The following is a 24,130-nucleotide window of genomic DNA, read 5'->3' as shown; positions in this document are numbered from 1 at the left end:
TGGGCGATGTTGTTTTCAGGCTACATCATGTTAAGCTGCACACAGGCTGTTTCTATGAGCTCATAAACAAGGAGACGTCCGTGCTTCTCGATGAAGAGACGATACATAAAATATCAACTGTTCATCATTACATGCTTAAAATACAGTTATTACCTTTCATTTCAGATAATACTATTAGATACTAGATAAATAAATATTTAAACTAGATTATAATATAATTTTTTTGGATTTTTAATGTTAAATGGAGGATATTTTGTGTGTTGGAAACAATTTAAATATTTATAATTTAGAAATATGGTAACATTTTAGTATACAAATAAGTGTTACTAAGTGACTTTTTATTCCATTCCATGAATAATATACATATATATATACATATACATACATGTGTATATATATATATATACATTATATTATATTGTATGTAATAGTAATATATTTCACTAATTTATTCAATATAGTAAATATGATATATATCAATGGAAGAGCCGTGGGAAAGTCATCACAGATATCATGAATCTAAGACCATATCCAGGTGCAAAGTGACCAAACATGCAAATCACATGTAAATATTGCAGAGTAGAAACTCTGAACTGCCTCTGCTCTGCTCTCTGACGGTCAGTGAGGGCAACAACGAGGTCTTGACTGACTGTCTTTACAAGACTTGTGCCGCGCCACCATTCACACTTGTGCCCCTGCCTGATCGGAGGCCAGCTCCTGTTACAGCCCCTCCTCCACCAAGTCATCATTTGCAATTAAGTTAGTGTTTGGAGCTGTCTGAAGCAGCATGCCACTGTGTGCCTTAATGAAAGTAGCTCCCACTCCTATCTTTATATCTTTAGGCAGTGGTAATAAGGTAACTGATTCAGACATTGACAGATGGCCTCTGCTTGCCTCTCAGATGTGCATAATTATACCGCGAGTGTCTGGTCTTTTCCACAGTGGCAGGCGGTGCGGGGTTTCTCGGGGTACGCCGATAGGAAATGCTGCAGTCGCGGGTCCTTGCTTTAATATACATTACAATACATTATTTATCAATGTAGGCAGACCAGTCCAAGCCTTTTACACCATATACATCCTGTAATGCATTACCGCTGCTGTGGTTTCTGCTGGGACTGCGGGGATGCTCGTGTAGTGCTTTACCAGGAATACTTAGCCATTATATCACTCAGTCCCACAGGCCAGTTTTCTGACCTCCGCACAGCATGCAGTCTGCATTTCTATGCCGTTTATGCAGATTCATGTATTCATGTATGTGTTGGGAAGTGGTTGTTGGTGTGTAGCGTATTAAAATTGTTCATGAGGGATCACCACACTGCTTTGTAGCAATAGCAACGTGGGAAAAATGAAATATCTATTTTTTTTTTATATTATAGAATATTTTTACATCCTGGAGCATAAACAATAAATTCAGTGTTTTCTAGATAGATTGGTTATTTAGCTCTATGCTGTTAAGTCCCGGAACTAATGATTGTTTTCATAACAATCATTCACTGATTCATTAGAACATGAATCAGAACATGTTGATCAGGGATTTTCAAAATGACTCAAATGTCTCGTTTTCGTCCACAAGTTATTTGGTTGTAATAATTTTTTTTTGTTATATGAAGCAAAGAAACAGCTGAAAAATCAGGGAACATGTTTTAAATATTAAAACACTCAAACTGATTAATCAATAAGTCGTACTGAGTGTTAATGTGTGACAAGAAAGGGAAAGTGTTGCAGTATTGTCACTGTTTGCGAGTGCAGGAGGTTTCTTGTTTTGATTGTTCACCCTCATCAGCAGAGTCCTAGTGTTTGAAGTCGCCTTCAGTTTTCCACCAATGGGTTTCAGTTTAAAATGGAGTCTAATTAGGTAATGGAACAAATAAAAAGTCAGAAAATATCCTTTTCATGCATTTAAACTAAGTTCTAACAAATCCTCATAAACATTTTCATCAGTGAATGGAAATACAAACAGGAAATTTAGTTTCCCCCCCTCCTCTGCTTGTTTATGCTACAGTAATGAGCCAACAAGGATCTGCGCTTTTCAAGAGTTTGACAACAGCACGTTCCTTTATCTGAGGGGGGGGGGAATGTGACAGCTAAAATCTTCATAAAATAACGGCCTTTAGATGTGCTTTTCACTAAGACTGAATGTGCCATACATCAGCGGTGACTGCAGAGGGGTCACAGAGAGTTCTTTGCTGCACGTTGGGAAGTGACCTGTAGATGGAGCTACAGCACTGCTGTAAACTCAAAATGGAGGCACTGAGAAGATCGGTTACTCTGCTCAACAGGAGCCATTCGTGGGAACAACTTGGAGTGAAATCCTCCATTCTGTGCATCAGACCAAGAGAAAGAATCCCCCCCAAAAAAGTCCCCCCCCTCCCCCCTCACAGAATAAAAAAAAAAGTGAAATGAGCATGTATTAACCAGCAAATTAATCTGTTTCAGAAGTTTAAAGGTTCAGAACAATTTTGATTGAGATGAAATGCATCAAAGTTTCAAAAAAGAAAGGAAGAAAGATCATTTACACTTGAAAGCTGATTTTGAGCTTTGCTGCCATTAGACCGCGTTAAGTATTTAAGTAGAATTAATATTTTAACATATGAGGTTCCTCATCTGTCGGGACTGAGACTAGAAAGAAAAGCTGTGTTTCTTTTTGACACTGCCAGGTAGCAACTGCTTTAGACTTCATTTGACAGCCTGTGAAATGCTGATTGCCTCACATCACACACTGTAAAGATGGCATTTGATGAATGCTTGATGCCGTGCAGCTGGAAACACACTTGGCAGCTGGAACGGGTGCTTTTTTTGTTGTTGGGGGAGGCTGATAGAATCGCCGACTCCCCAGATGAGGGCAGGACAGGGTCAGATGTGGCTCCAGAGGTCTCGGGAGACCACTTGTGTCGAGCCAGTGCAGTTGGGGCCCAGTTAACCAGTGCAGCAGCTCAGCCGAGATCAGAGCCATCATCAGAGTTGTCATAATTGTTCTTGTTAACACTGAGCGTGAAAATGAGATGCTTTGTGAGTCTTGGATCTGTTTGTGGTTTGCTGCACTGCGTTTGTGAGAACAGCGCGACGCCTGTGCGCGCGCCTGTGAATCGTCTTCTTGTTTCTGCTTTGCATCTGTTTTCTCTCTGTTTGAAAAAAGTTTGGCGACCTGAAAGGAGTGGGTTTCTTCAGTCCCATGGGGTTACACTCTCCATCACCGTGGTTGTGGGAGTTCTCATTGACTGACAGTGGGAGTGTTTTTTAATGGGGGGAAAAATGATGGTGATCCCTGTGTTCTTGCTTTTTCTGTCTGAGATCTATTAATTATTAAATGATAGGCTGTGATGACTTGCACACTGTCCAGCGGTGCTGCCTGATTTAACACAGCGTTACTGTTTTGCTGCTCTGAACGGCTGTGTCAGTTGACATCTCTTGAGGCTGACTGAATGCAGTGTGTGTGTAACCTTGAAACATGTCCCCATATTAGTGGGATTAATAAGCTTTCACTGATAATATTCATTCCATTAGGGTTGGGGAAATTGTTCCCATTTTTATTTGTTTTAAGACATGGATTTCACTTTTGAGAACACACATTTTATTCCAGTTAAACTAAACACATTCATTCATTTTTACATGAATGCATTTATTTAACAGCATAAAGTAACTTTTTTTGTATGAACAAACAAAGTGGCTTTAGTTTTCTTTTTCTTTATTAGATTAAATCAGGTTTTAATTAATCATTTCCAAATCAAAATCACACAATTGGAAACCACACATTTGTCAACTGGCAAAGCCTGCAGTTAAAATTCTTTATGTTCATGTAAATTGTAAAATACAAACATAGTGAAAACACTTGAATATCTTCAGGTTCCCAACTTTAAAGAAATGACCCAGTGTTCAGAATTAAGGGTGATTTTTTTTTTTTCATTCATTTATTATGAACTGAAATGAAGAATTGTTGTGTTTTTATCACCTTACCTTCTTACACCGAGTTGGGTGTGGGGTTGCAATTTACAACTTTGTCCCTAGATGTCACTAAATCCTACATACTGGTTTTCTAATGTTTGGTAACGATCATGTTTTGAATCTATTACAGAGTGAATATTAACCTGAACACTGACGTAATAGTTTTTATTATGCTTTTAACTGTGTATCTGTCATTACCTTGGTTTAGTAATGTGTGTGTCTGCAGCCTCGATGCTCTGTGTTTAACCCCGCTGTGTGTGCTGTATCATAATGAGTACATCTGACGTCCTCCACCACCTTCGTAGTCATAGAGGACAGCAGTCCCCCGGCAACTGAGGTGGCGACCCGCCCGCCCCGGTGTGTGGCAGTTGCGAGGCCAGTCGCGGCCCTGCCACGCTAACGTGCGTTTGAGCCGAGCTGACAGGAGGCGGGAGAGTCCACACACACACCACTCCCTCTCCACCTCCTCGGGGGGGGAAAAGGCTCGCATGGCAGATCTGTCACCCAGGAGGTCGCTCAGTGTTAACGCTCCCGACACGGATTAAACACTCGTGGCCAGTGCTGGAGTGCAGGGTCAGTGTAGCCGGCACTGACAGGCACCACGGGGCGCCCACTGACTGCCCCGCTGCAGCCTTGCACTGGTGCCGCTCTGGCCCTGGCATGTGTCAGACAGACGGGGAGACAACGGCCAGCACTGGCCCCTGTGAGCAAATGCTAATGCTCTGCCTCGCACGGCTGCTCTTCCTCAGTGCTTTGATAAAGAGCTGCTATCACTTTTGCGCCGCGCTGTGCAGGCGTCCTTTATAAGCTGTGGCATTTCCTTATCTCTTTGCTTTGGCTAACCTTTTGTTTACAAAATAGAAAAATGAGTCTCCACTGAAAAAGTACAAATAACACAAGGCAACACATTTTTTTATGATAATGATTAGTTTATTTTTTTGTCTTTAATTCACGCAAATAATGAATTTGTTTTTGTTAATATTCAGCTCTGTTGTTATTGTTAAACATGCTATAGTTGCTTATTGTATTTGTCACAGAGCAGAATAATAGTAATAGTCACCCTGTGTGTTATGTACAGGATTTCACTTTAACTGTGATAATTCACAGTACACTACACTAGCTCTAGGAAACTGCTCTAAAGTGACATTTTTTAAATGTGATTTCTACAGTAAAAATAAAAGTAAATACTGTTATATCTCAGTAATATGAGGTAACTGTGACGACACAGTGAAAAAAACAGTATCCATACAGGAAACTGCTACTAAATCACAGTAATAGACTGTAATTAAGTGACACACAAGGATCATATTTAGGCAGGTAAATATTATATAGTATAACTACAGAAAAAAGCTGTCCATTCAAAGTCATTTTCTTTAAAATGGTACAATTATGTACATTTTGTTGACCCTGAATATAGAGTCAAATATTTTACAGTGTGTAAACAAAGTAGAAAACTTTCATTGTAAATTGAATGGCAGCCTGTGCTGTTCTCCACTGTAGCAACTGATGTAGACTCACTGAAGAGCGACATGAAATTCCCAATTCCAATTTTATTGCACTCTCTCCCTCTCTCTCTCTCTCTCTCTCTTTCTCTCACCACAGTCGATAAGACTTGAGCTGAGCATATGTGAAATATTTATTCAACGGTAGCTCACAGCGCTCCGGCTGCCCACACACTCACACTCTCACACACACACACACTCTTACCTGCCCTGAAGAGAAATCTTATCTCCTCTTCCTCTTGCCTTTGACGGCCCCCTCCCTGAAAGCCTGTCCCCACACTGGCCCGAGCTCAACGCAAATGACATATCTCATTGCTCTGCGTTTACAGCTGCTCTAAAAGTCCACCAACACTTCTGTCCTCCACCTACAGAAGCTTTCAATCCATTTCAACCTAAAAAAAAAACTGAGAAAGTCAAGTAGATTAATTGTGCTGCCCTTGATTTCACCCAGAAAAGGAATGTCTCCTTCAGGCGCCCTCCACAGACGCCTTTGTTTATTTAAAACAACAGTATATGTATTTCATTAATAACTTTTATATCTCATGTTACCTACATACATACATGCAGCCTGACGTCAGCGTCAGTATGTTCACGGTGTCCATCGACAGCCCGCTGTGACTGACCCTCATAAGCCGTGCTTTTCCGGATACCGTGGACCAAAAAACACGTTTTTTTAGGTTTATCTTACTGTACAGCACATGTGCGTTCCTTTAGGCTCATCAACAGAATTATACGTATAGTGAGGCTTTTATTTATAGCCTGTCATCAGCTGTGGTGTTTACGCAGGACATTTGGCAGGCTCGCAGTCTGGTGCTGTGTCTGCCAGTCACTAGCTTGTGTCGGGCCACCTCGTGTTCCGTTAATCAATTTACAGGATGGTAGAAACTCTTATAGAGGGTGGTGTCTTTGTCCCTTTTGTTCCTGCACGATCTCTTCTCCCTCTCCTGGGAAAGTGTGGGTGGTGGGAGCTGCCATGCTTGCTCAGCTTTAAGTTATTTTATTCACACTTTTAATCGCTGAGTGCTTTATTATTAGCTGCCGGATTCTGCCGGCCAGGGGATCTGCATGAGAAGGCGCAGAAATGCATTTAGTGGAATCATATTAATGGCACTATAAAACAAATCTGTCAGGGTGTTCTTAACCCTGCTGGCACAGTTGCTCTGCCCAGGGTTGCCCCCTTCTCCAAGCGCTTACAGGTGGCTAAGGAGAGTGCATCTCCATCATCTACTCCACCGTGTGCTAATAGTTTTATTAATTCAACCACCCCCGGCTCCCTATGCATAATCATACAGACATTTTTCAGCTAAAGGGTGTTTGTCAAGGGAGGATTCCTCCATTAGAGATGCTCCTCCCAGACATACACACTAACACTTGTTCAATTACAAGTCGTTTATTATCCGGTTCTGCAGCGTGTAAGCCTAAATGCTCAGGTATGTCATTAATTATTACCTCCCTTGCTTTTGTTTGTTTCTTGAAGTCCTTTCTGGATAAATAAAGGCAACATATTAGCATTGTCTTGTTGAAGTTCAAGGCTTTTTACCTGTCATTCGTCGTTTGTTAAAAATGTACAGCCAACAGGCCGTTTAGACTGAAATGGGGCCCCTATTTGAAGGCAATTAAAATGTGGATTATTTTAAGTTTATACATGCATTTAAAAGGTGGTTCTCTGCCCAACATGTCCTTTAATCACATTGAGCGTTCTTCTAATAAAACATAAACCACTTATTGGGGGATTAGTCCTGTCTCCATTTCACAGAAACTCTGGAGAATGTGGGGAGACGAGAGCGAGGTATCGCCTTGTCTCTGCTCATTACTGCGGCGTATCTGACGGCAGCGGCTCAGTCTGTGCACCTGAGTGAAGGAATCTGAGCTTTTTTTTTTCTGCCCAGATGTTTTTTTTCCTCCATCGTTTTTATTAGTGTTAAGAAAGCATGTAGATCCTGAACATGTGGGCTGACATACCAAGAGGGAAGAATTGAGAAGATCCTTCTGACAGTTTTGGTTTATACCCTCATTTAAGCGCTCGGTCTCGACGCGCGGCACTGTATTTCTCTAGGCTTTTATCTCGTCCACTGAGCCACAATGCGGTGAGCAGAAATTTGCATTAGTGGGCGATTATGAATACCTGTGACAGATTCTCTCTGCCCGGCTCCCTGGGCGGAAATGAATTGGCTCCCTCTGTTGACTCGCACAGGAAGACAGAGACCAAGCAATTAGACTTTAGTGGTTAATGTAGCAGCTTTTGCAGGGAGGGCAAGGAGGTTCAACGTTCCTGCTGGGCTCATGTCACTTTCCAGGCACATTCTCCCCCCCTCCTTTTCTCTTCCTCCTTTTTTTTTATGAGAATACTGGGAATATGACAAGCTACCTGTCCTCCGGCCCAGCTGAATTCCTCTGGGGTGAGGGGAGCGTCGCTTTAGAACTGCCTCATGGGAACTGAGGTGACAACACATGACGTAGGTTATTCATAACAGAGAGGAGATGTACTGCGGCTACCTTTACACATCATGCATATTCATTGTTTACCTTTTTTTTTTTTGATGCCCCCCCCACACACACACACATGCACACACCAGCTATATTTGTATGTGTAATAATTCACACCAGGTCTATAATAGTAATAATAACAACAACATATTTTTCATTTTCATACATTTTGGTCGTCGTACTGTGTTTCTGCTTCAGCTCACCCACCGTCTCACAGGTTGTGTGCAGGGATAATGAGCATCACAGTGGTGAAGCCTCGGGCACGGGGGCCACAGTGTTGTCTGCATTACTCACGGTTCACGTTTCTCTAGTGGCCATTTGAACCTGGACCTGGTGTGGCAGTAGGTAGACTGGCCCCCAGAGCAACATGCATGGGCTCTGTAATGGTTACTACTATGACAGGAGCAGTCTGCTGTTTACAGGCCTGCTACTGAGGCCCGAAGGCCCCAGTGTTTCACATCCTGTCTCAGGCTTAACTCGAACATATTGTTCATACTCTGTGGAGCCTCCAGCTCTTTTAGCCTCGACTGTGCTATGCTGCCGTTGTGTGGGGTCAGCGTAGCAGTTTAGATTTCAAACAAAGGAAACAAAGGGAGGACTCGCTGAACCGCAGCACCATAAACGTAACTGTTGCAAGCTTTGGGTTAATTATGAGACATTTATGCAAGGAAATAGTGACACACTGTCGGTGCACTGACGCATATCCATGCTATAAATAGATTTTTTTTAAAGATTTGACTTGCTGCCGGGGACATTTTTTTTATTTCATCCCTGTCAACCTGCTGGTGTGATCCTCCTCACACATTCCTGATCATTTCTGTCAGAGACGGACTCATTAGGCCGTCACTAAAAGGGTTTAAATGCAGCCGTCCAATTAGTCCTCTGCTGTGAGACGCAAGCGGGTGTCGTACGACGTGCTTAGCACCACTCCTTTGCAGAATTATGAGGGATTATGAATTCAGTGTGATCCATCTTATTTCTACCAGGGGTCTTGGCTTTTCTCAGTATCATCGCCATGGAGGGGGGGTCAGTGTAGCAAAATGCTGCTGCAGTTGCCATATGTTCCTCGTCACAGAGCCGCACTGCCTCCAAATCTGACAGTTAACAGAGAGCACACCACGTTTATCTGTACCACACTTTGTTTTTGAGTCTTGAGGCACTCTGCCAGTGCTGTGTTATTAGTTTATCAGTCATTCATTGTCATTTTAGCGTGTGCAATTGACCTGTGCATGTTTTTGGACCATGGGAGGAAACTGGAGTACCTGTAGAAAACCCACGCACATGGGGAGAACACATACACTCCAGACCCTCAATCAGATCCAAGGGCTTTTTGCTGTTAGCCACTATACCACCGTGTGGCTCATTATTGGTTTATGCAGTATGTAAATAGTTTTTCATTCATTCTTTCATTAATTGTTTGCCCCTTTACCCACCACATGTGGGCCGCTGGAGCCAATTCCAGGTGACTGGAATTGGCCTTGGTGTGACAACGACTGCTGTTTGCTGCCATCTTCTTTTGTCTCTTCTTAGTGGTAGAATACTATTTACAATTGGCTCATCCAGGGGATATTTACACCTGCTCCACCCTGACTGGACCATACTGTTTTACTTTGGTACCCCAAGGGAAGGGTGTCAAAAAATGGAACAGTATGGGCCTGGTTATCTTGGTACTATTCCTAATGGAAACCCGGAAAAATACGTAGTGTACTGTACCAAATGGAACCATTCCACACAATGGAAACGTGCCGTAAGAGTTGAAATAGTGGTTGTGAATCTCTGTGTACTTTTCCTGAGAGTTAAGATATGGCTATACCTATTATACATGTTGTTTTTGGGGACAGACATACTGAGATGGGAGAAAGCTTGGTGACAGTGCCATGGTTTGATACACTGTCATGTCTCATCTCCTCAGATCTTCCTGGTGACAGTGTGGTACTGGGAGCTCTTCATGCTGCCGCTTTTCCTACTTCTGCTCATCGCGTGGAACTACTCTCAGCTCTCTGCAGGAAAGGCCAACGCCAACCAGGACCTGGTGAGTGACGAGGACTTTCCACATGCAGTACACATCTGTGGATGCATGCTGTTATAGTCTTCACATCCCCCGATGCCTTACAGTAATGTCTACAGTGTATAATACAGGAGCCAGAAAGAAAGGAGAAATGGAGTGCTGCTGTTTGATGATGATGAGTGAAACCATTTCAACAAGATGCTCTTTGGTGCAGGGCAATTTTAGATGATTTTAAAAATGGTTTTCTCCCAAGAATAATGATATTTCTTCTACCTTGATGAACAGAAGCAACTTAGTTGTTTCCTGGACTCCATGGTTATAAAAAGGCATTTGAAGTGTATTCATGTGAAGGCTCACATTTGTGCTGTGTCCTGTTTTGAGGTTATATTATTTTATTTGTTTACAGTAGTAAATCCACAAACACTGAGTGGACAAAAAAAACACTTTATTTTTTACTGTGCCTGATATATTATTTTTAGCAGGGACAGCTAAATGTAGCCGTTAACTTAATCACTGTCCCACTCAGTTTAGATAAATGTCAGACTGACTGACTGACATGTGATGTGCATTGATTTTGGAAACATGACCCATGGGTTATTGTGTGATGACATGTATCATTTCATTTTGTAGGAAAAGAAAATAACAATCATTGCTACTATTGAATCACAATAAATTAGAAACATGATATTGTTGAATTGTTACATAAGCTTATCGTCCCAGCCCGATTTGAAATACAAGGTACTCTTGTGGGAAAAATAAGCCTTTATTAGAATGGCTAATGCATGTCATACTTTAAAGTAACAAAAAGTAGGACCTGCTCTCAGGGTGCCCCCTACAGTTTGTAAATGGTAAGCTTTGTTACTGTCGTAAATTAAATGTCAGTAACAGCCATGTCTTCAGACCAGGTACAGTAGCCTATGTTATAGCATATTTTACAAATATGATTAAATTTTTTTTATTTTTCAAGATATCAGAAACAAAAACTATTAAAAAAAAAAAATTATAGTTATTTAGCTTGTGGGGCTTGTATATTATATATATGTGTGTATATATATATACATATATATGTATATGTATATATATACATACATATATATTTATGTATATATATACACACACACACACATATACATATATATATATACATATATATATACACACGTGTATATATATGTATATATATATATACATACATAGTTTAGGGGAGTTTCATGTTCTCCCCGTGTGTGCGTGGGTTTTCTTTGGGTTCTTTCAGTTTCCTCCCACAGTCCAAAAACATGCAAAGGTTAATTAGACACATAAATTGATGGTAGGTGTGAATGTGAGAGTGAATGATTGTTCATCTCTGTATGTTTGCCCTGTGATGACCTGGTGACCTGTCCAGGGTGTACCCTGCCTATGTTGTTTGGGATTGGCTCCAGCTCCCTGTGACCCTCATGTGGAGCATAGATAATAAATGAATACTAATAATGGCTTTTTAACCTTCCCACAACAAGAGTGCTTTGGTTTTTCTAATCTTTTGCTGTGTGTAGCGCAGGAGCAGCTATTCTATAAAACGCACCTCTGAGTACACTCAGTAACGGCAGCGTTCCCTGTGTTTTATAGCCGGTTGCACTTTTTTCCTGCAGTGCCTCCAGAGGCTCAATAAAACACAGAGCAGTAAGAAACTACTGAAATTAAATCACTGTAAATGTACTGTGCAACCTGTAGTCAGTTGATATAGTCCCACCACATCTGAAAAAGGCTATAAGGACTACAGTTCTTTTCACAGCGTACATCTCTTTCCTCTCCGCGCTGTTATGGAAATGACTTTTGTCCTCCTCGTGTCTGTGAAGGTTAATGCTGTTCACACTGCTGACTGCCCCTCCAATTCACTTTGTTGTAAGCCCCCACATCGGTCAGCCACAGGCCTGGACTGTTCGCACACCCTCCACAAAGCAACAGCCTTGGCCCACTGATTGTGTTTATAGCTGCTGCTGGCAAAACTGCTGCCGTCCCCAGGCAATGTTAAAGCCCAGGCTCACCCTCATATCCAGTGTAGAGACACTGTCACCCCCTCTGTGACCCTCGAGCTGGCAATGACACAGCTCTGTTCCCAGGCACTGTCGCAGTGTGCACCACAGTCGGGTCAGGGATGACTTGATATAAAGTGATCTAGGCAACAGCATCCAAATTAAATGTTTTTTTTCTTTCCTCTTTTCTGTTTTTCTGTGTGCTTATGTTGTGGAGAAATGAGATTGCTTTGGTGTGACAGTGCTCTTGTGAAGAAGGCCCTCGTTCACCTCTCCTTTTATGTGAGGTCACCCCTGTGATGCAGTCTCTATGGAAACAAGCCTCTCCCAATAGGGGTGAATGTACTCAAAGAAAATTTCATTACTAGGTGTTTGTTAAAAATGCTCCAGTGCCCACATGTCCCGTTCATTTGAAATCACCCTCAACCCTTTTATTTTCTCTCAGGTGAACATGAGCATGGGTGACGACGAGGAGGAAGACGAGAAGGTATTTTATCTTGTCTCTTTCTTACATTTTTTAGGGATAATATGTTTTGGGGAAAAAAAAACGTTATTACTTCTCTGTGTCCAGTGTAAATATAAATATGTTTTTAAGCTTCACTATAAACTGTCTCTTTTAAGACTTACCAGTGACCTTGCTCTGTACAGAAATGATTTTGTGTGTGAACCCAGATAATATTCCTCTGCTAGTGAGAAAAACAAGATGAAATTAAACACATAGCTACAGTGTACATGCAGCTGTGACATACAAATTCCTAGTTCACAGCAAATACCTTAACAAATGGTTCTTTGTAAATAGAAAATCATTTACCAAACATCTGTGCAGGATCTGGTAAACATCTCTAAAGCTTTTCTCCAAGAATAAAGCAGTTTTCTTAAAAAAGATGTTTTGATATTTTGCTGCAGCTCTTTGAAAAGCTCAATCACTTCAATTTAAACGTAAGAGTGGTGAGTTTCTGTGTCAGCGTTGACTAAAGGGAATAGTTGAGTTGAGAATGACCTTTTAATATCAGAACAAATGAACAAGCTAAACTAACACTCTGCCCCCAAAGGTTATCGACCATTTTCACTTGCTCACTTTTGTGAGAAATCATGAAATGATAATGCTTGTTAATGTGTCTCTGTGGTACCGCCTGAAAAACAGAACAACAGGACATTTTTAAAAGCGGTCTGAAAAGGAGATTTCCCTACAGCAAAGTAACATTCAATTACACTTATCCCACTGCCTTCTGTAAAGAAGGAAGAGTTAACGGCAATGTGTATTATTGCTTTATGGCAATGAAGTGTGGAACTAACGCAAAGCCTCCGAGCTATGACCCCTGCGCTGCATGTCTGGGCCCAGGATTCATATCCATAATGCGCTCAATATATTCTGCTGTGATGACCTGAGGCGATGAAAAGCAGCCAGCTTCTTTTAAAAAACAACAGCAAATCCACCAACTCCTGTCTGATAGGATGAGCTAATTCACCGATGACACACACACACAAAGTAGAAAGCACACTTGTTAGGAAAAGGCAAAACTGGTGCATAAACACGGAACAATAGCAAAGCAAATCCATTGTTTGTTTTTATAAATATTACATAAGAATTTATTTCATAGTGTTTCATTTGTCATTTGTACCTTGAACATTCCACAGTTCTATATGTTTGTTATTTTGAATAAAGCCTGTATCGACAGAAGCGGTTTAAGCTTCTGTCGGCATGCTGCGTGTGTTTCTGAACCCAGGGTTTTCCACACGGCTCCTAAACCCTTCCACACTCTGAGGAAATGAAATATCCCCTTTCATTTACTAATTAAACACTCACCCATGTTTGTTTTAAGCTGTCAACCTTAATTTAAAGTGGCTTATTTGAAAGTCTTGTTATGGTCTTGCTGTCACTTGAATGTGATATCATGCAGTTAGATCAAGCAAGGTAGCTTTACGCCTCCTTTCAAAGTCTTCTTTAAACAATATGTTGGGGTTAAAGAGTGATCAGCGTTAAACCTGATAACTTCAAAACGTTTTTTCCACCTCGTCTCGCTTAACACATGAATGAAGGCTGTTCCCTCACCCAAATATGTTTCTATTCCCCTCTTTGTCCCCCTGGAGGAAGGAAATATGTAAACCTCAGACAGAGCAGCGACAACGTGAAGGCGTGATGTTAAGGATAGACGAAAGGCTCAGCGGTGTTACATCGGGATAATACACAACAGATTCTCTGTCTGTGAACAAATCTGTCCTCAGGGGAAAGAGGCAGCTTACAAATTATGTTTGGGCAAAGTGACTTTGGCCTTAGGTATCAACTGTGCAGATACAAAATATTTAATCATAACATAAAGAAACAGAGAGAGAGGCAAAGCAGGTCCATAGATCTCCAGTAGAAATGAGCATGAGACATGAAACAGCACTATCTTTGCCCCTGGTTACGAGTGCTGGTCCTGGGTTGACTTGCTCTCAGAGCTCTGCCCCAGGGAGTTGGGGTGGGGGTGGGGGGGGTCTAGACCGGGGGGGGGTGGGTTACAACATTTTTTCACCCAATATCTACATTCACCACTCTTTCTCTTTGAGCTCACTGGGTAGGCTGTCAGGATTTGTGATGAGCCACCACTGGCACATTAAAGGGATGGTTAAGTGCGTTTGTGTAAAGTATCGACACATCAACACTCACTATGTTTACATGATTAGAAAAAAAACACCCAAATAAAATCTAACTTAAAATACTAAATCAAATTTGCAACCCTAATATATTGGGGGAAATTAAAACACCGTTTTGGCCAGCTTAGAATCTTCTAAAAAAAAAAGGGAACCACCCACAAACCCCTGGAGTGCTAGAGGCGGGCTTAACGCGATGACAACAGAGAAGCAACGTGTAGCGGCATTTATATACATCCAACACGACGGCCACCAAAGAGCAGCCGTGTTTTGGTTCGACTGTTTCTTCAATATCACATTTAGACACAATCGCTCCTACAAAACTACAACAGGCACGTTTGTCGACACTGTTGTCCGTCTTCATACATCACCCGGATCATTAGTCTTGGATGTCTATCCAATTTCATATGGCGGCATTTCCTTCGACATCCATTTGTCACCACTCTTGAAAGTGGGAGGTGACTACATACTTTCCACTCACACTCAATCTCATTGGAGTCGCGTAGTGTTTGCTAGGCTTGCAGTTTCCACCGACAGACCTTAATGCAGAAATAATAGAAGAAGCTGGAACACAGAAGAACAGCAAGGAAAATGGAATCCATTGGAATCCAGATCTGAGCTTTTTTTGACTAATGAAGAGATTCATTCGTCCAAAAAACAGGACTATTGGACAGGATGGTAGTTGTATACTATAGGACCAGGACATTTGTCCAATTAAAGGGTGAATTTGAGCTACAACGATAGCTTTACTTGACCAAAACCTTCCAACCACAAAATGGTTATATTCTAATATATATTCTTGCTTCTGTTAAGTGGTTAAAATCCCCGTCATAGCTATCAACCATGTTAACAGTGAGGGTGAGCGTCACGGTAACATCTGCAGTGTGTTCTTCAAAGTTATTATTGATAATTAATCAATGCAGCCACACTTCAGAAAACCTGAACTATCTAAAGAGAACTATCTCATTTTCTAACTATGTAAAATTGCTTTGTTTTGTATCTTATGCCAGCAAACACTATGTTAGCTCATGTTGAAAACTTTTTCATTTGGCTGCACTCCTTATCTTTGTCAGGAAAAGTCACGAGGAAAATATTCACCCTGAAAACTCAAATTTGGCTCCAGTTATTCCAAATAAAATGATGCTCAATGAGCCTTTTCCCCCTAACCTTTGATAATACCCTACATGCATTTGTTTACCTTTGTGTGCAACTTCAAATTGGTTCTCCATTTCTCCACCTTAATGTTTTGCAATTTTTCTTCTTGAAATGAGAATATGATTTCACACAGGTTTTCTAATCAGTAGGTATTTAGGACTCATTTATTGTAGTTTGCCAATCTGATTTTGATTTTCATATCCTCTGCACTTGTGTACATAGAAAGTGAAATGAACATTCAGTTATGTTTGCTGAAGAGATGGAGCATATCAACAATCTTAAAGAAGATGAATATGTATAATCAGGACAGCTGTGTCTCTGGATGGAACATTCAGTTTATGAGGGAAGAGTCATTATCGGTCAAATACAGGTCAAAATCGCTGGATCGGATATCGTAAAGAGAAAAATGCAAAATTCGATACAATCCATGATCCAAAATGTTGAATGTTGAGCTTCAGTTGAATGATTGTTCATACATTTTATTAGATTTTAATTCTAAATCATGTAATTGGTTCCTACAAACTAGTAAACATGAAAATATGAAAAGAAGCTTTTTCTCCGGGTCCTCCAGGAGACAATACTTTCATTGTCTCTTCTCAGGCTCTAAAAGTGCTGCCTGCTTTTAAAATAAATTCAGAAGAGCTTTATTTACACCTGATGTCGAGAAAAGAACACACTCTTAAAGTTTTGCTTGGCCATCTGAGTGCAGGGCAGCTGGATATTAAACTCAAAGTGAAGCATATTTGTGATAGTTCTTCCTTTTTTGGACAGTACTGAGCCTCCACTGTCTGTCCAGCTTTGAACTCAGTGGGGGCGGCTCTGCTCGTGTGGGAATTGCTCTCTTCCTGCACCTTCAGTGGAGAAGAGTGGGCCTGACCGACCCGTGGGGAGTCGCTCTGTGTGCTGGCAGACAGTGTGTGTTCCCAGGGGCTGATCATGCAGCTCTGATAAAGGCATTCTGTCTGGACCCTGTCAGTACACACAGGCTCCGACTTGGGCTGCCTCGTAACATAAACATGTAGACGTTCTCAAGCCTCCTGCTACGGTCCATCAGTGTCCCCCCCAACCCCCCCGACACTCCTCATTCCCCTTCTGCCTCTCCCACCCTGCTCTTTGTCATCATTCCTGTCATTATTTCCTCTGTTTGATGTGAGCTTTCTCAGCCCTCTTTAGCTTGTGTTGCTCGTGTTATCATTAGTCACTCCTCTGCCTCTGGAAGGCTTCACACTCGTTATTCCTGAGCCTTGATGTGATGACATTTTTTTCTCACATGTTGACTTATTGCTTGACTCAGTCATTACTATATGCAGTATATATATATATATATATTTTTTTTTTTTTTTTTTACATTCAAAGCAATTAATACTTAATGTACAGATGATTGTTACATGACTGAGAGTTTGAAGAAATGTGCATTGCACTGTTTGAAGGTTTTTTTTTGTTATACTTGGTATTTATTTGTCAGATAAAATGTTAGAAAGCAAGAGCTGGTAGATTTGTAAAAACATGTCCAGGCTTGTTGTGTGCAGGCTGCTGGAATGAATCCTCCTGGGTTGTGAGGACCCCTACTACACATCGTGTCTAGGTCGTCTCGTCTGCCTGATTGCGGATGGCCATTTTGTGTACTTTTCATCTACCGAAGAGTCTTGATTGTGCTGCACTTGTGCAACAGCTCAATTGTGTGTGACAGACAAAAGCTGAAATCTCTCAGCCATCCACATAACAGTCCCCGAGTACTGAGCCTGTCTCATCTTCAAAAGCACAGTCTGAAGATGTACAGTGTTTGCTCATTATGGGCCATTCAATAGATAAATCACACATAATAGCATAGCAGAGATAAACTGGTCTTTGTCTGCTCTGCCCAACAATTGACATGCAGTGTTCCTCATCAGTGTCTCTGCATTTGTTTTGTTTCTCTTTAGGAATCTGCAAAAAAGGGTTTGATGGATAAGATACATATGGTGCAGGAAGTAGTACTGGCTGTCCAGAATGCTTTGGAGGAAATTGCAAACATTGGCGAGCGAATGAAGAAGTAATTCAACCACTTCATTTTCCACTTTGAAAAGCACTGGCGTTATTTTTCTGATTGCACAACTGACATATTTGTTATTTTTCTTCTATTTTTACAGCATATTCAACTGGTCTGTTCCCTTCATGTCATGCCTGGCCTTCCTGGTGCTGTTTGTGTCAACAGTGCTGTTATACTTCGTCCCGCTGCGGTATCTTGTACTGATATGGGGTAAGTTCTGTATCCAGAAAACACAATTTAAAGTTGTATTGCATCATTTTTTTTAAATGTAAACAAATGGCCGTTACGTTCAAACCCTTGCCAAAGACACACACGACTGTTTGTGACTGTCTGTGGTTGTTTAGATTTCTTTGTTGCCTGGTGACATTTCTGCACTGCGCACAGGAAGTGATTCAATTTAGATGACTACAAACAGGTTGGAGTTTGACTGAAAACACAATTTCTGCACATTACTGTGCAGAAATTGTGTTTTCAGCAGTTTGATGGGATAAATACTTCTTGTCCCCACCCACCCCTGCACTGCTGCTGTATACAAACACACGTTCCCTCAGTCAGGTCTGGTAGTATTGCTTTTCCTTGTTTTCAGATGAAGGACTCAGCAAACAAATAGTATTAGTTCATTTATTTTCAGGAGGACCAATAATAACATCAACAACAAAAAATGGTTACACACTGCAGCTTCTTGCAAATGAAATGTTTATTTGGAACAAGAACCTCTTTTTCTTAGGTTTCTGATGGCCCTGACCAAAATATTTCAATAAGTAATATTTAAAAACATGAACTTGCCCATGCTACTGTTGTAAAAGTAAACTCTTATTCAGTCTTCCCTAACTGAAAATCCATGAATTTAACAAAGTACAGTCATTTAAGAACTTTGCCTTTCCTACACCTCTGCAGATACACAGAGATCACACAGCTGTAGACGTTGGCTTTGCTCAGTGTGGGCTGATGTAGCAGCATCAGCAGCATCAGCAGCATCAGCAGCAGCGGCAGCAGCAGTGCCCAGCAGAGGCAGGGCCCAGGGTTTGTGTGAAAACAAAGCAGTGGTAGAGCAGCAAGCTGTATATAATACATGATGTCCTTGGGCAGTCTGTAGGCTCCTGGTCTAGCCTCTCATTATCTGCTGTAGTCATACAGAATAGACAGTCATCTCAGTGGTCAGGGAGATATGCTGCCCTTAACGGGCTCTTCTCCTCCTCCTCCTCCTCCTCCTCCAGCTGTAAGCCCACAACCACTGTACTTCCACACTGCCTTCAACACAATCAATACCAACAAAAAACAAAAAAAAAAACCAGCATATCAAACAAAAACACACAGTCTGAGACACTCCTCTGCCTCCCCAGTTAACCCCCATCTCTGTGGTTGCGAGGCAAGCCTTTCAAGTTGCTTGCACATATTTAAGTCCTTAGGTTCTTTGTCTTTATATTGAGGTACAGACAGTGCCAGGCTGTGAATATAATGGCCCCATTACAAGACCTCGGAGATATTTTCCTTCTCAGCCATGTGCAGAGTAAATATAGATGTGCTCGAAATAATCGGACTGAAGCAAACAAAAGTGAGGAAAAGTTGTCATGAAAGTTTGCCTCCTGTTATTGTAACAAACAGAATAACCTTCCTCCAGTGTGCGGTGGAATCTGAGCAATTTTTTATTTGTAATTCCCTAAAGCATAAATATTGTGTTTTTCATCTTATTGCCTCAAGACCTGATAATATTCTCCACATTAACTTCTGAAGAAATAGAATTGCTGATCTCCATTTTTATTGAATTTCGAGTAAATCAGTCACACCTGTGGTTGTTCCGGTCAAAAATGACCCCCCAAAGAAAATGAATGGGTAAGTTCTGTTCAATCAACAGATGAAAAAACATCCCCACACACACTCATTTTTCACACTTCCACTCCCACGTGAACCATAACAGCAGTTACACATGTTAACCATTAGGTGGTACACTACCATGTTTCAAGGTATAAAACTGATAACGTGATACAGCTGTTATATACACCTGTCTCACTTCTGTCTCTACCTCACCTCCCCCACCTCTCCTCTGTCCCCCATTTTTCCTTTCACCCCAACCGGTCGAGGCAGATTTGAGTCTGGTTCTGTCAGTCTGTTTTTTTCTCTCCACTGATGCTTAGTGCTTGTTCATTGTGTGAACTGTTGGGTTTCTCTTCCCTCTATAATATTGTAAAGGTGTTTTGCCGTACTATGCACTGTGCCTTGAGATAATAAGTACACTTGGAACCTGGGAACAGGTGTGTGAGGAAGCACATTCACTGAGGAAAGATATTTTAGAACCCCCACAAGAAACAGTCAAATGGAAGCACATGGGGTCAGACATTGTACGCAGGAGGAACTGTGGAAACCACGCTGGTAAAAACACTCATATTAACGATATGAACAGTTCTCCTTAGTGAGAGCTGCTGGTAGAGATCATGCGTATTTACAACAAGTTCTGGTGGCAGGAACCTTAAAGTATATTACCTCGAGATGGTTAAAAGCTCAATCAACTAAGTTAGACAAAAATAGTATAAACAAAATGTTGTGACGGATTTTTGTTAATGTGAGTGCTGTTTAAGTACAGTGAAATGAGTATATCTTTTTTTATTATATATTGTTTTATTTTTATTTTATTTATTATTATAATATATATGTGTATATATATATGTGTGTGTGTATATATATATTATATATTATACATATTAGACCATGAGTGTTTAGAAAACCATTCATATCACCATTGGTCAGAGTCAAGTTCAGTATGACTGAAAGAAATCAGTGAAAATGACCTGATAATGGTGTGTATTTCTATGTGTTTTTCTAGTTTAAAAGCTACTTTACAGCACACGTATGGACCAGAGCATTTTCTATCACACGTCTTTCATACCCGTTCACACGCTGCCGGCACAGCCGTCAGGAGCTATAAGGACACATCCAAGTCACTGATAGACTGCAGTGGGATCGCCATGCAGAGGATAGCATTACACAACACATTTATGATAATGTCTTGTATATTTTACTCTGTGCACAAACAAAGCTGGTCGGTGTGACACCTTTATTTATTAATGCGTTCTTGTTTTCACAGGCGTTAACAAATTTACCAAGAAGCTGCGCAACCCATATACTATTGACCATAATGAAATACTGGATTTCCTCAAGAGGGTGCCTTCTGATGTTCAAAAGGTAAGGGTCCAGTTTTACATACAGATAGGGAGGGAATTCCCTAAAGATGCCTGCATTATTTGCTGTACCAGAATTCCCAAGTGTTGCGGAAATGTATCCTCTGGCTTTGTTTGATTATTAATGGACTCTCGCCTTTAAAGCGGCCCTGGCCCAATTATTCCTTACCGCGGCTCCGTGTAGTGTTGCACCGCGGCGTCGCAGGAAAGAGACGCTCAGATCTGCACTCAGCCACATCGCCGCGTCTGTTATTAGCAATTTTGTCAGTGTGATTACATGACATTAAAGTCGGTGATTGGCTGAGGCTCTTGACGTATGTGACTGTTGTGTCAGCTCAGAAACTCTGATGTGGCCTCAGTCACTGCAGGGTGGCGGAGTCAATTAATGTAGTCATGAGCCCCGGTCGTCTTTCAGGGTGCCATATGTGATTACATATTAGCCATGGCTGATATGGCATTTGCATTTACATCACAGAGCTGTCAGGGTTGTGTAAGTGGGGCCGTTTGCTCACTGCTCTCTGACTGAGAGTTTCAACTTGGCCAGGAAATGAAGTGCCACACACACACACACACACACACACACACACACACACACAGTGCCTTCATCTCACAGGTAAGTTGCCAGACAGAATTCAGTGAGAAAATACTGACAGTCTGGATCTGGAAATGTGCTCTCACCCCAGTCTGTGTCTGTGCTGCACCCTTGATGTCATCCTGCAGCAAAACCGTTGCTCGCCGACTCGTCTGTGATGTCGGAGGGAGCCTGTGTTGTTTGAGATTTGGCTGACTGAGTTGGCAAAACAAGGTGGTAAATGCATTTTGATTGAGAATCTTTTGTACGTCTTCCTCTCCCCCCTTTGGGATACAATGTTTGAGCTTTGAAAACGACTCACTTTCAAATCCCGTGGAAACGATACTTTTTAGTCTGGTTTAGAAGAGAAACTACATCTTAAAAAATAGCTCCAATCACAAAAAAACTAAATAAAAACAAAAGACCCATAAGATTCATCACAAGTGTGATTCATTATGTACTGTAAAAAAATAACCTGAACATCATATACAAAGGAGAACCAAAACAATAGACCACATATTTTGTTTTTGTTGACTTAGAACTTCAATCCTCAGATGGAGCCGGACACAAAAAACACCACAAAGGCTGAAAAATTGACTCCTGTCTTTCTTGCAAATGTGACTTGGCAATTAGTGCCTTGTGCACGTCTACAAAGTCTGCCTCAAACGACGACTTCTGACAACGCTGTGTCTGTCCTGAAATAAGAAGCATCTGTCAGTTCTGAGGACAGTTTCATGTTCTGATGCAGGAGGCAGTCACTTTGTTCCCACATTCCATCTCCCATTCTAATAAAGGAGACCAGCTAATTAGCATAGTTCTTACCTTTATTCAACAGATTCCGACGCATTGTTTGAGCTCAGCGAGCATGCTTCAAAAGCAAGTTTTTACAATTCCTGCTCTCCTCCTTTCTCAGTTTACCTTATGGTCAGGCTCCTTTGGATTCTGGTGGCAATTTTAGTGACGGGAAAAACATTTATTTATTTATTTATTTATTTATTTTAATGTCAAAGAGAACAAAAATTGACAGCATACATTTATATTGTAAATCCGCTTGAACATCATTGATTTTACTGAAGTGAATTATTCATGCATTTAAGGCTACATATGTAAGTGGCAGTACAAAAAATCAAGGCTGTGAGTTCAAATGTCGTGTTTCAGGTGTTGGATTTGCCTGAGGAAATCAATCATAACCTGATGATGACTTGTCTTACTTTGTCAAGCCTTAGCAAAGTTTTCTCTGTGAGAAGTATAAGTTAACTTGAGTGATTATGCAGTTTGTGGCTCCCTGACCAGCCGGCTGGCAGGTCATCCCAACACTTGATGTCTGTTTCTAATATTGTGGTTGTGGTGCAGAATGAGGGGGGCGTACACCGGCACGGACCCCTTGACTCTTCAAATCCTTCCTCCCTGTGATTAATCCCCTCTGCTCCTGTGTTTAAAAAATGATTCATTACAGGCGAGCCTGCCTCGCTTTCCCCTGCACCAGCTCTCCTCAGGGGAGCCATTACTGTGCGCTCCACTGAGCTCGGATTACCTGCCTCCGACCAAACTCCTGTTTGTTTTTACAGGTGCAGTACAGCGTGCTGAGAGCGCCCACCAGCCAAGGCCAGACACGGAGGAAAAAGTAGGCTCGGCTCGGCGGACACGCCGGATGAAAGCCTGTTCTCCTGCATGCGTGTGACGCAGTCTACCTGACAACAATGCTGCAGTGCGATCTGAGCCCGTGACCCCGTACACCCCACCATACCACCCTAACTCTGCCCCCTGCTGCTGAGGGCCAGACAGCCGCACTCTGCCTCTCCCCCACTGACAGGGGTTGTGAACTGCAGCAGCGAGGAGGGAAGCACATGGTGCTGTCAATCACAAGCCCGGAGGTAAAGAAAAGAGCGACGCGACGCTCAGCCTTCATCTTCGGATTTTATTTAGTAAAGGAAGGAAAAGTGTCGGGTTTGGTTTACCTTCAGCTTCTTCTGTTTTCACTTTGTTTTCTTATTTTTGCTCAAACAGAAAAATGTGCCTTTTAGGTAAAGTTTCTCTCTATCCACATTTTAAAGGATATTATACATGCAATAAATTTTCAGGGAGACTTTGAGAGCGTTCTTTTTACACATTTGACATATTATGGCAGTAATGAATTGTATGATTTCACTATATTTATATATTTGTACAGTATGTGTCTTTAATGAATGTAAATCTCTGATAAATTTTTTTTAATGTAAAGTTACATGTTAGACAAATCTATATGAAATCTGGAGAGTTTATTTTTTACTCAGCATCACGTCTGCATCATCAAATGAAGATTTCCAAATAAAGACTTTTGATCAGTTTGCTCTTGTCCCCCCTCTTTTTTTTTTTTTTTTTACATTTACAATAACCGCACTCTAGTGAGGCTGGATTACAGCGCTGCTTTACTTGAATACACAGTAAACACATCTGATTACACAACACAGCCATTGGAACAGAGCTCACACACGGCCACCGCTGTGCCTTGGTAACCAAGCTCACATCAAAGCTGCGTGGCTCCACTGTGCTTCCTAATGCACTGCTTTGTTGCTGCCTCACAATAACAGCGTCCAGATGAGAGGCAGAGAGCAAGAGAGCTCATCTCACAGAC

General features: G+C 41.5%; 1 protein-coding gene across 4 annotated transcripts in view; it reads left to right on the top strand.

Moving 5' to 3' along the window:
• mctp2a (multiple C2 domains, transmembrane 2a) overlaps positions 1–23,843 on the top strand; it is a 40,799-nt gene extending 16,956 nt beyond the window's left edge. For all 4 annotated transcript variants that reach the window (XM_058645935.1, XM_058645932.1, XM_058645934.1 and 1 more), the window contains 6 exons: positions 9,844–9,963; positions 12,397–12,438; positions 17,663–17,772; positions 17,870–17,979; positions 20,852–20,949; positions 23,085–23,843. In XM_058645935.1, coding sequence (XP_058501918.1) covers positions 9,844–9,963; positions 12,397–12,438; positions 17,663–17,772; positions 17,870–17,979; positions 20,852–20,949; positions 23,085–23,144 — 540 coding nt within the window. In that variant the 3' untranslated portion in view covers positions 23,145–23,843. The remainder of the gene's footprint in view (positions 1–9,843; positions 9,964–12,396; positions 12,439–17,662; positions 17,773–17,869; positions 17,980–20,851; positions 20,950–23,084) is intronic.
• The last annotated feature ends 287 nt before the right edge of the window (positions 23,844–24,130 follow it).

The sequence above is a fragment of the Solea solea genome, chromosome 12, assembly GCF_958295425.1.
Source record: "Solea solea chromosome 12, fSolSol10.1, whole genome shotgun sequence".
In the NCBI taxonomy this organism is placed as follows: Eukaryota; Metazoa; Chordata; class Actinopteri; order Pleuronectiformes; family Soleidae; genus Solea; species Solea solea.
The sequence above is the reverse complement of the archived record's forward strand: the minus strand, read 5'-3'. Positions and strand labels throughout refer to the sequence as shown.